At 47.3% G+C, this 12,063-nt stretch overlaps 1 protein-coding gene across 3 annotated transcripts in view; it reads left to right on the top strand.

Moving 5' to 3' along the window:
- LARGE1 (LARGE xylosyl- and glucuronyltransferase 1) overlaps positions 1–12,063 on the top strand; it is a 1,248,067-nt gene that overhangs the window by 1,136,557 nt on the left and 99,447 nt on the right. For all 3 annotated transcript variants that reach the window (XM_069628785.1, XM_069628786.1, XM_069628784.1), the window contains 2 exons: positions 2,146–2,301; positions 6,727–6,890. In XM_069628785.1, coding sequence (XP_069484886.1) covers positions 2,146–2,301; positions 6,727–6,890 — 320 coding nt within the window. The remainder of the gene's footprint in view (positions 1–2,145; positions 2,302–6,726; positions 6,891–12,063) is intronic.

A 12,063-nucleotide genomic window follows, 5' to 3' on the forward strand; every position in this document is an offset into this window, starting at 1 on the left:
AGTTATTACTGGTAACTTGTTTGAGACTCAGCCCTAACGTTTGTAACAGAGGCTTCGAGCATAACTCCATATGTTCATAGGAAAAGCTGGCACCTTTACCTTAAAAAAAGACTCAGCACGGTTCGACAAAATAAAATCAAGTCATTAGAGATGTGGTTTTAGTGTTGGCTATTAGGTGGTGCTGTAAGCACTGTCTATAAACCAAAACTATTGTCATGGGAAGTAAAAATAGGAGAGCGATGGGATATGTGGAGGGGCACACAGCCTATGGATGTTTGGTCATTTACTCACCCATTGACTGGTCATTCCCACCCGCTACCTGCCACTCCCCGCACCCCCTATTCCCCTCCTGCATGGATCTCTTTCAGTCTTGCTTGGTTTTCTGAACAGCCTTCTGAAAGGTAATGACTTCATTGGAGCTATGAACCAGCTTCTAGTATAATTAAAATCACTTACCCAGGTGTGTTTTTACCCACTAAATGTGTAAGCAGTGTAAGTGCTTGTCTGCATCTGTTCGCTGTGCTGAATTCCTGATCAATACAAGCCTGGCCAAAGCCAAGAGTTTCGGGGTTGCGGGGGGTGGGGTAAGGTGAGGGGGGGAGTAGGCATTTGCCAGGAGCTGCTCTAATATCCAAAGCCTGGAGGCTTCAGCAGGGCAAAAGGCACCCCCAAGCTGCCTTCTACCAGTGACGTCCCCATTCCCACCAGTGTGCCCAGCTTCCGCCTCGGTCCCTCATCATCAAAGCCTCTTCCTGCTCTCACTCCTCTGTGGCCATCAGGCCAGATATGCACCGATGTGTAACTTTGGAGAAGGTTCAGGCACCTGGGGCGCATGTGATTTTTATTAGTGAGGAGTTTCTTGAGCTACTGCCTCAGTTGATCGGGTCCCCTCTAGCCAAGGTGGAGGGCACCTGGCACAGTGAGAGGCACTTCCTTGCGGCTCGTGGAGTGCTTGGGGGATTTGCTGGCGAGTCAGCCAGGTACGCGGTGACTGAGTCACGGTTCCCTGCCCTTGTCTTCCTACACTGCTGTACGTGTACGGTGTGATGAGTGTTCTAGCGCTGTCCGTGCAGGATTCTTGGTTAGCAATGTCTTTCCCTGGAGAAGGTACGGAATTAGTCTTCCATGGAACATCTTGGATATGAACACAAAAAGATCGGCATTTAAGCCTATTTCTGAATAAGAAAGGGCAAGAACTGTTTTTATGGTTCCGTTTCAATTGGAAGGAGAATATTACCAAAGTAATTTATAAGGTGTAGATTTTGTGTTAGTACCCAGCGAGGGTTAATCAGAATGTTACAAACAATCTGATTGGCCTTCGCCTCGTCCATACCTCACACAGAATCCCTCGAAGATTTTGCTTCTTTCACTTCTCCGGCGAGGGGGTTGGGTGTGGCAGCCCCTCAGCCAATGAGGAGGCTGCCATCCTCCCCCGCCGCGGGTTCAGGTGTTTTCCATACCCCCTCCTCTCATGCCTCCCAAACGATACCCTCCCCACCCTCCCAACCCCACTTACCTTCTTTTTCTTCCATTTTTGAGAGCGAACGCGCTGGGAATACTTCTGTCCCCAGCGCGTCGGCTCCCGATGCCCACCATGGAAAGGAAAAACGGACTCAGTTTTCCCTTCCCTGGCGGCCATTTGTTTGCCATTTTTTTTCTACTTTTCAGCATTTCGGAACAGAAAAAGATTGCTATTAGTACCCCGGTCTTGCAGGCCGGGGTACTAATAGCAACAAGCCCCTCGCTTATTTCTTAAGTGAAGCCAATAGTGTGCAAACTCTAAAACACCTTGTGGTAATATGTCCGATGCTGCACTTTAAACAAATGTTATATTTTAAACATCCTATTTATAGCTCTGATTCCATAGATTGCAAGGTTTTATGGTCTTATTTATTGTGTGGTCACTCAAATAACGGTACCTTTTCGCTTTTTAACTTTTTAAATGCTAGAAACGTAACTAGGGATGGTCTTTAAGTATTGGACACGTCATGTTTCACTGAGATGATATGTACTGATTAAGGATAATTCTTATTTCATGATTGTTTAATTTTAAATTATGGAAATGTTCTTTTTATACTTATGTAATATTGTAAAGGTATGTTGTGTACCATAAATAATTAAATAAAAAATGTCTTTCTCTTGCAGGTCATCCACTGGAACTCCCCCAAAAAGCTGCGGGTGAAGAACAAACACGTGGAGTTCTTCCGCAACCTGTACCTGACCTTCCTGGAGTATGACGGCAACCTCCTGCGGAGGGAGCTCTTCGGCTGCCCCAGCGAGGCCGACCTTAACAGTGAAAACGTATGTGCGCCGCTCATTGCCCCGGCTATTGCCCAGTGAAGGAGTTTTAAAATGTTTAGATGCCAGGTGGCTCTGCAGTGCTGTCGGCTGCTCCCTGGACATACGCGGTCTGATGCCTGCCAGGGCACTGAGATAGGTAGTGCCCCGTCCTTGATGAAAGTGGTATCATTACAGGGACGAAGGTCTTTGCGAAGTAAGCACCAACCTCTCTAATCGGTTCTATGTAAATTCATCGACAGCAACAGCGTTTATTTTGATGGGTTTTTTTTCAGATTTTTTCTTCGAAAAATATTATTTGTATTTTTGGTGGGTTTATTTTTGGGGGCTTCCCCCCAATTCTCCCTAAAGATATTAACTTTACACTATTCCTGACCCCTCCAGCCCTTATACCCTTACCCACAACCCTCCATATTTTTCAATTCGTTTTTTGAGAAAAAAGTCTGCAAAAAAAACGTAAAAAACACTGTTGATGAATGAACGTCGTACCCCCTAAACATGGTTTGTCCTCGTGCTCCACATCACCCAATGCTGAAGCAGGATTGAGATGCATTGGCAGAGCTGTGAAACGGAGAAAACGGCGAGCGTAAAGAGGTAGTGGCAACTATGAGATTGAAAGGATGGGGGGCAAGGCTGACACTGCTGAGGGTCATTGGCAGCACAAGGGGAGGAACTGTGACTGGATTGAGGTAACTTGCTAGAGCAGTGGAGAGATGGACTGTGCAGTAGGGTAGGTTTGTGAGACTCCAAACAGGTGAACTGCATTGGCGGAGCCATTGCGGGCTTTTAGCAGGGGCGGTGCGCATTGGCAGAGCTGCACGGGCATCTGACGGCCAGGAAGTGAACTATCATAGGTGTCTGGGGCCCCTGACACACAGGAGCCGAGCTTTGCCATTTCTTCTATGGGTGGAATGTCTAGGCATTAGGATTGCATGGGGTCTCTCTGACACCAGCAGCAGAACACATGTTTTGGAAGATCTCTGTAGTAGTGGCCATTGACTAATACAGGTCTGAGGTGCCCCTGGACCCTTAAGCAGGTCTGTGGTGCTTTGGCAGAGAGGCGTGTCTCCTCTGACAGGACACGTGTGAATTGACTGCTTGGCTTTTCTCCTTTGACTGGGGTGCATTTGTAGAGGCGATTGCCTCCTCTGACATCACTTTGGCTGAGATGGTTGTCTCCCCTGTCAGGACTCTGGTGCATTGGCAGAAAGGCTCAGCTCCAATTTGACGGGACTGAGGTACACTGGTAGAGAGACTTGCATCCTCTGAAAGGGTCGAGGTGCATTGGCAGAAAGGCTCGACTCTATCTGACACGACTGAAATGAATGGACTGCAGGGTGTGCATTTGTAGAGGAGATTGGCTCCTCTGTGGTGCATTGGCAGAGATGCATTCCTCCTCTGTCAGGCCGCTGGCGCATTTGTAGAGAGGCTTGCCTATATTAATAGAACCACCGTTCACTGTCAGAGCAGGACTGAGGTACACCAACCGAGCTGCTCAGTTCCTCTGACATGTTTGAGGTGCATGGACAGAAGTGTGCGGCTGAGGTAATGAGGTGCATTGGCTGAGCTGCTGTGGGCCAGTGGCTGCCGCTCCCGGCGCGAGGACACCTTCACCTTCATTCACAAGACCAATTTACCAGGCTCACTCAATTTCAAAATGAAAAGGAGGTCAGGCGGCAAGACAGAACACGAATGAAGAAAAGCGCAATTCAATAAGAACCAGTGACAGGGGGGAAACGATCAAAGGTGTGCGCGGACACGCGCTCGTGCCGCCTGCCAGCCTGCCTGCATCCCGTTCAACTCCCTGGGCCACGGCGCACTGCGGGGTTCCCAGAAACCCCGCTCACTGGCTCCGCGTTGCCATCAATGGAGGAGGCACGGGAGGAGGGGGCTAAAAGCTCCCGGGGACCCTCTCGTGTGCAATGCAATCACATACTCCGAAAAATACACATCGTAAGACGGCGGCGAGGCGGGCCCAGCAGAGGAGCGTGCGAGGGCTCCAGGCGAGAGGAGACGGAGGCCACTCCCACCCTGCCCCCGCCCATCCTATTCCATTGACTTGAAACGTTCTCTTGCAACCCCCGCACTCAAAGGACGTTCCCTCCGATAGCTCTCCCTCCCAAAGAATGACCGGGGGTTCCTTAAGAAGCAGTGGGACCGCATGTAGCCCCATTCCTGATAGGGAGTTCCGATCCCGTTATTAGGCATGTAAAGCAGGGAAGTGGGGGGGGGGCGGCGGGGGGGGGCTTCAACCTTATAATTACGGGCCTGGAACCCTCCCCTCATTTAGCATAGGGATGGGGTGAATGGATGACTAAAAATCCGAAATGCGTTGGGTGGACGGGCAACCATACACACCATTTTTTTTAGCTAGTTTGTGCCAATGCAGAAGGGACCAGCCATATCCATTCCCATGCCATTCTATATAGCAGAGAGCATGGGGCACTGCCATTGCTGCTCCCAAAGCCTTCCCAGTAAAACAATACTTTTCATTATTTATTTATGTATTGTAGAAAAAACCTCGACTTGCCTGGCGTTCGTCCTTATAGTCAGGAAGCTGGCACACTCCCGCTCGCCCACAGTAAGGTGGTGCCTGGGCAAAACATGCAGACAATTAGTTCCCACTCAACAACTACCTTGCCAGCAAACATGGGAAAGGAAACACATTGCAGCCTTCATTATTCTGAATAGCTGCGACGGGGCAATCTGACCCTCCACGTTTCCCCAATGGCTGCCCCTAAATACCCACCCTCCCGCTCTCTTGTATCGATCCCTTGCTACCTGCTTCCCTCGTCATGTACTCCCCCCCCCCCCCCAACCCCCATCTACGACTTAAAGCGCTGCGTTGCTCACCGAAGCTAGGCCCCCACTCCATAAATACCAAAACAATAACCATAAACAGTGGAAACAATGCATTTATGGGCTGAAGCATGTAATATTATTGAATACCATGTGAATTTGCTTGCAGCATGCACACTTCGAAAGACTGACATGTTTTCTACTTTGATCTCTCAAACATATTTGGCAAATATGTCGGACAAACTAGAAAGATTTGTGAGTTATATTCCTAATTAAAATCATCCCTACAAAATACAAATACGCATTGAATGTATCAATAATTTGATCTAAAGTTATGGATAGAATATGCAAGCAGTAGTTTATTGCCGGGATTAACCCGTACCGCTAGCCAGAGCAATGGCAATAGCAAACCCATTCAGAATTCATTCAAGGTGTCGGTGCTGTGCATATAGTAATGCAGTCAGCCTGATGCCAATCAATTGATAGTGCTCATTGGGTGGGCACAGGTTAATTCAGTGCTTTGGTAGGGTATGGGCTTGTAAACAGCTGACCCTATTGGGCAAAACAACACATTACTTCATGGCTGCGATTACTAATGTTTCTAGCCCCAACTGTTGCTCAACATTCGAACCAAGGACTTTTTATTCACAGTTACTGTCTAGAATTCTTCCAATCAAACCATGTGGAGCCGGGAGTGAGGGGAAAGCTTTATTTGCATCAAATATTCCTGATCAGGTAACCTTTCCTCATATTGGGTAGGTAGGGAGGCACAGTGACGCCTGTCGCCCACATTCCTTGCCTACAATCCAGCCTTGATACATTGTGTAGATTGGGGGTAAGGTTTATCGCCATAACTCAAATTCCTGTTCTGGAAACCCTCCCTAATTTAGAGTAGGTTGGGTCTGGGTGTACCGGCACACCCCGCTCCCAGGTTTTTAATAAGAAGCAGGACCAGGACATGCATCAGCAGAGCAGTCGGACACAGCAGGACAAGAATGAGAAATGTACTAACACACAGCAGGGAGTGCAGTAACAATGCACCACCATGCTTCGGGGTGTCCAAGAAGTTAATGGCAGCTTATGGTCAGGAGCACTGGGAGAATAGCAAACCAGAGTGCGCTGCTGTAAGTATATGCTTGTGTCTGCTCATATTGCTGGGAGGATCTCGAGGAGCGGGACCTTGTCTGGGTATCGCCCGGACTCTCCGAACTCTAGACCTCATCATGAGTGACCCGGTCCAGAAAAAAGTGCCGGTAACCACGGTTAACAACACCTTTTTCTGGACTGGGTTACTCCGAGTCTGCCGGTAGCGACTGTGAACTACCGGCGGGCTTGACATGCCCGTAGTTCAGGCCCCTACCAGCAGAAAATTCACAGAAGCACCGGCACCGTTAAAGACGGTGCTGGTGCTTCAGTGTTCCCATTCCTGTGGAGGCCTAAGGGACTACACGGGAATGGGAAGTTACCGTTCCTTCACCGCCCGTAAAATCCCATTATTACCAATGTATTGGGTGGCGGAAACGGTAAGCCGAGGTTTCTGGTACTACCGGTGGCCTACCAGCAACAACTTCTGTTTCTGTCATTTACTCCCCACTTCACTCATTTACTCCCCGCTTGCTTTTTCTGCAGCTCCAGAAGCAGCTCGCTGAGCTGGACGAGGACGACCCTTGCTATGAGTTCCGGAGGGAGCGGTTTACGGTGCACCGGACTCATCTCTACTTCCTGCACTACGAGTATGAGGTCGCATCCGATGGCACCGACGTCACCCTGGTGGCGCAACTCTCCATGGACAGGTAAATCCCCTGCTGCTCCGAGGCTGACCAACCCTCAGTAGAATCTGCATAGTAGCGGGCGGGCCAGTGTCGCCGAGGATGGGGCACCCCCTCTTCAGATCTGCCTGAATGTTAGTAGCAGCACTCTGATGGGAATTGCCTGCACGCTCTAATACACCCGGGCACCTTTGCGCTGATCCACTCCTGCTCCTTCACCCACTATATGCCATGTGCTGAAAGGGACATCATGACACAGTACGTTGGATTTTAGAAAAAATAGGAAACATGGTTGTCAGTGACCAATAAATGGTTCTATGTTTCTCCAGAAAAATCTTTACAGAAAAAAACATTGACGTAAAAAAAAATATTTGGTGGGTTCCTCCCAAACTCCTCTCCCCTATTATGTCCTACCTATTCCCAAGCCCCCTACGCCTTATATCCCGTTACCTCTCGCCCCCCACCCATTTGATATTTTTAGATGAGTTTTTTTATTGAAACATGTTTGGCAAAAAACTTATTGAAAAAATATACTGCAGATGAAACAACTGTATACTGCAATAAACAAGCACATATATTGTTGTGAAGCTGTTTCTTTTGCATGCATTGTTGTATACATTTCCAAAAATAAATAATAAATTCATTTGAAAATCTAAACAACTATAAGTATTCACATGACTTTGTAACTTTGCACTCTTTTTCTTTGTGGGGTGGCTGTTCTAGTCTTTTACAGCGCTTTCCTTCTGGGGCAGACCATTGGGAATGCCCTTTTGCTCAATTCATGGGTTTCAAGAAGGCCTACTTAGGGGGTGTAATCGAGCTCTGAGTGGGTCGAGGTGGGGAGCTTGTTCCAGTGCCGAAGCCTCCATAACCTGAAGCACCTGAGTCCATGAGACGAGACTTTGAATCTGGGAAAGGAGACCGGCACTACAGGATCTCAGTGCCGTAGGGATGGATTTTGTTTTGCAGATAGGCAGGTGCTGTCGTGGGAAGGGCTGTGTGTACTGTAGGAGAGGCATGGTATCACAAGTATGACACTGACACAATGGGTACAATTTGTAAAACTTTAATGAAATTGTTGGGGTTGGAGAAACTCCTACTTTGCCCTATAACTAAGATGGGAGTGGTCTCGACCATCAAATAATAAATAACATAGTCCTAGTGGAGTCCGTCAAATCAAAATGGCCTATGCTATGCTAACAAGAACTAATTCCTGCCCTATCTCTTGTATAAAACAAGCGTAAAAAGGAGAAATGTATGCAAAAGGAAAAATCAGTGTTCAAATGAATAAATGTGGTTGAACCAGCTCTCCTCCCCACGTTAGAACTCACGGAGTAAGGCTGTCGCTGTAGGCAGGATGATGCACACTGGCTCGGTTTCCAACACAATAAACAGTTCCAAAATGTGGACCGAGGCCCGTCTGGCCTTCCACGTTAATGTCTCTGTCTTGACTTCAAAAATAATGTTTCAAACAAAATGTTCACCAAGGTCCCCTTTTGTCGGGCTCAGACCTTTCACCACACAGTTCTCGTCGGACGCCTCTGTCACGCACAGACCTCTCACGATAAAAGGTGCAACACAAACTTGCAAGGGGGCTCCCTTCCTCAAGCTTATTTCACTTTGGGTCTCCCTCTGTCGGGCTCGCACCACTTTCGGATGTCGAAGATTTTCAAATGCGCGTGGCTTTTTTTTTAAAGACCACTGCAGGACCACTTTGACTCAAAGCTTACAGTTCAATGTTCACTTTCCCCTTATCTAGGAGTTAAACTTCTTTATTTCACATTTGATGTTCATTTGCGTTTTTCGCTTCAAACAATTTATTTTCCATGAGACTTTCAAGTGGGCTACTTCCTTTCATCGCACCACAGCGTTGCTTAGTATCGCTGATTTCACAGCTGTCTTTTACTTCATAGTTCATTCACAGGTCTGCCTTTCCTCACATTTCATTCACCTGCGTGCAGCCTTCACTTATGATAAAATGTTGCAATTTCAAACTTTAACCAAAACCAGTCTTTAAGGTTGCTTACCAACTCACCTGCTGTGTGCATCTCTTCTTGGTTTTGTGATTCCCAATTCACGAGTCAAGGTTAGTACCACAGGCTTGGCCTCACCTCCCTAACTCTGCCGTTCTCCCAGCAGGGTTGCTAGCTTCCTTGAAACACAGTGCAGTCTTCACTTGTGGGATCTGGCCTTCTCCACGTGTCTTTCGAGGCCTGTCGGAGGCAACAACCTCCAGTAGGGAACTCCTGGGGCTTTCGACCCCCTGCTCTCCTCCCTTGGTCTGTTGCTCTGCTCCAGTAGGTTTGCCTTCATCCAGGAAGCCCTGCTCATACTCGTGTTCTGCCTTGCTCAGAGTGTTCTTTCGGTTCTGCCTTTTATTCATTAGAGGCAAGCTATTTGGTATCAAGTGTATGCACTTAGAATCAAGTAAATATATTTAAGAGACAGAGCTCAAAGACAGGTTGTACACCAAACTCGGGAAGTAAAAAAAACGTTTAAATCTTTAATTTAGTACACATAAAAAGGTTCTAAATCACTCAACTAATAAAAACAAACACTGATTCCTACATATAATATCTAGTTAAGAACAACAACTAAAAAACAAGGATTTCGTCAATTTCCATCAAATGGTCAGGTGACACATAAATAAATATACAGTACATTCAACAGACAAATGACAATGTACTTCTGTTTCTGGTTAATATTTGATAACATCGGTTATTCTAATCCGGTACATATCCAGGACATTGTCTCGACATGTTTCTATTCTTGGAAGGTTTACTCCGAGAACTTTGATCAGGAGAGTTTATCAAGATTACGAAAATCCAACTTAAAATCATCAACTGTTATGTGGGTAGAACACTATGGTGTACACGTACAACCTGTAGATACAAAGAGAGAGGGGGACAGATAAGGAGCTACGTAATAGCTAAGGTACATATGTCTATAACCCCTGAAAGGGTAAATAAGAGAACCAGACGATGGGTTATAATTACCTTTTGTGGTGCTCGTGAGGGCTCACAATGTAAGTCAATCAAGTTGTAATCAGCTAGACAATTGCTGAAAACCTGTAATAAATACATGGAAAAACTAGATCAGTGTTTTTCGGGAGAGCTTAAAAAACGGTGTTCGAGAATTCCAGTTAGTCGTGACCACTAGTAGGAATGGTTTAATACAGTGGACCTCACCTGATTGGAGATCCATGCGTGGACTTATACGTGTAGTCGTGGCAGAAGGAGATAGGAGGGGCTCCTCAAGTTTCTCCACTCAAGAGGGTCAGACTGTGGCCACTCTTCGTAGGTCGGTAGAACTGCGGAGAAGGGCCAAAGGCCAGGAGACTCTAAGAAACCAACCATATACAAGGGGGGCTCTTCAGATGTCATCCATTAACAGATAGTTAAAACAGCCTCCTCTAGTTAAGAGGGGCCTATACGTCAATATAAAAAACGTCTGGGTCAAAAGGAGCTATAATTAAATAGCATACTTCCTGCTGAGGGAGAAAAAAATCTCTGTATATTGCGTCTTAATAGGGGCCTTAGGTGTAAACCAGTGAATGATACCCCGAGATAGTTAGGGTCCATAGGAGCGATACCAAGATCGTGTGGGGCCACTGGGGCCGTAACCGGCATAAGTGCAGGACGATCCAGAAGCCCAAATACCAGTGCATGCAGAGACACTGTCCGTGGGGAGGCACCAGTGTGGAGCATTAAAATGGTGCAGGGAAACGCTTACCACCTGTTGGGTAGGCAGAATCGACTTGTGTGTCCCTCAGGTTGTAGAGACTTGCAAGATTAAAGAAACGTCGTACAACCACTTAAAATCAAGTCCCTGACTTTGCTTGGCCTAATTAGCGGGACATGTCCAGTACAATGTGTTAAAGTTAATGTTTTTACTCTGTCACCCGCTTCCTCGGCACAGTGTTTCTTTAAAAAAGGGAGTGGGGAGAGCTGGGACCTCGAAGCATCCTAAATCATAAAATGGGTTGGATAAACAAAATAGGGGGGAATACCGCGCCTCACCCACACTCCCCGAAGACCCCTCACCCAGGTGATCCTACTGCACTGGTCCACTCCCAGGGTCTGGATCCAAAGCCGATGGCCGTGCCCTGGCCACCTGAGAGAGAGATCCCTGGTTGAGGCACCCTCTGGTTTCCCACAGTACCAGGCATGAGGTTTTCAAGAGAATCTAAGCGGTGACTGAAAGCCAGGCAACAATGCTTGGGCAGTGTATAAGAGGTGTTTTTTAGAGGCTGAAGACTAGGAGCACATACGCATTTTGGATGAGTTGCAAACTATGAATTGAAGCAACTTGAAGCCAGGCAAAAGGGGAGTCAAGATAATCGACCCTCGACTCATTGAGCGTACCAAACAAAATCGTTTGTAGTTTTGTTAAGAGGAATGGGAAGAGTAATTTTACTTTTAATAATGTGGGGGAGCAGAGACCTGTTTTTGGAGAGTGGGGAATGGATTGATGAAAAGATGGGATCTGCATGAAAAGAAGAGAACGGATAAACCTAGGTAGGCCGAATAAAAGCAGATTTTAGGCATTGACGGATTCAATTTGAGATAGAGAGACAGGTCCCTAAAATAGGACTGATTTTGCAAGTATAATACATGTACATGCATGTCTATATAAGTGCACCTTCAATGTATTTAGCACATTGAGGGGGGAGAGCAGATGAAGGGGGAGAAAGAGCTGTGCCTTGAGAGACTAAACATTGCAGTTGAGGGGTGAAGCGCGTAGGGGGCCAAGGAATCTACCTGGGATCCATTGGACACAGAGTAGCACCCTCCGAGTGTTACTTGAGAGGTGGGCCGCCAAACAGATATCCCCAAAAGCATGCAATGGTCCCCGATATTGAATGCTGCCGAATTTGCCCTCATCTGCTGCTAGTAAGGCATCCTCAGTGTGAGAGCAAGGCGACTTCAGTGCCGTCCCCAGACCTGCGGCCCGGTGGGAATTTATCGAGAACTGAATGACTAGCACAAGCTCTCACAGTCGGAGAGTAGCAAAGGTTGCAACAGTTTTTATATACTAGATAGATCTCCAGGGGCAAAGCGGCCTGGGTAGTTACAGTGGCGTAAGCAGGGTGGTCAGAGGGCTCAGACCCACCCTCACTTCCCCTGGGCCCAACCTGCCTCAGGCAGTAAACCACCGCATCCACAGAGCAGGTGTTATATACCATTCTGTTCATTAT

Source organism: Ambystoma mexicanum, chromosome 12 (assembly GCF_040938575.1).
Source record: "Ambystoma mexicanum isolate Mex_15411 chromosome 12, UKY_AmexF1_1, whole genome shotgun sequence".
In the NCBI taxonomy this organism is placed as follows: Eukaryota; Metazoa; Chordata; class Amphibia; order Caudata; family Ambystomatidae; genus Ambystoma; species Ambystoma mexicanum.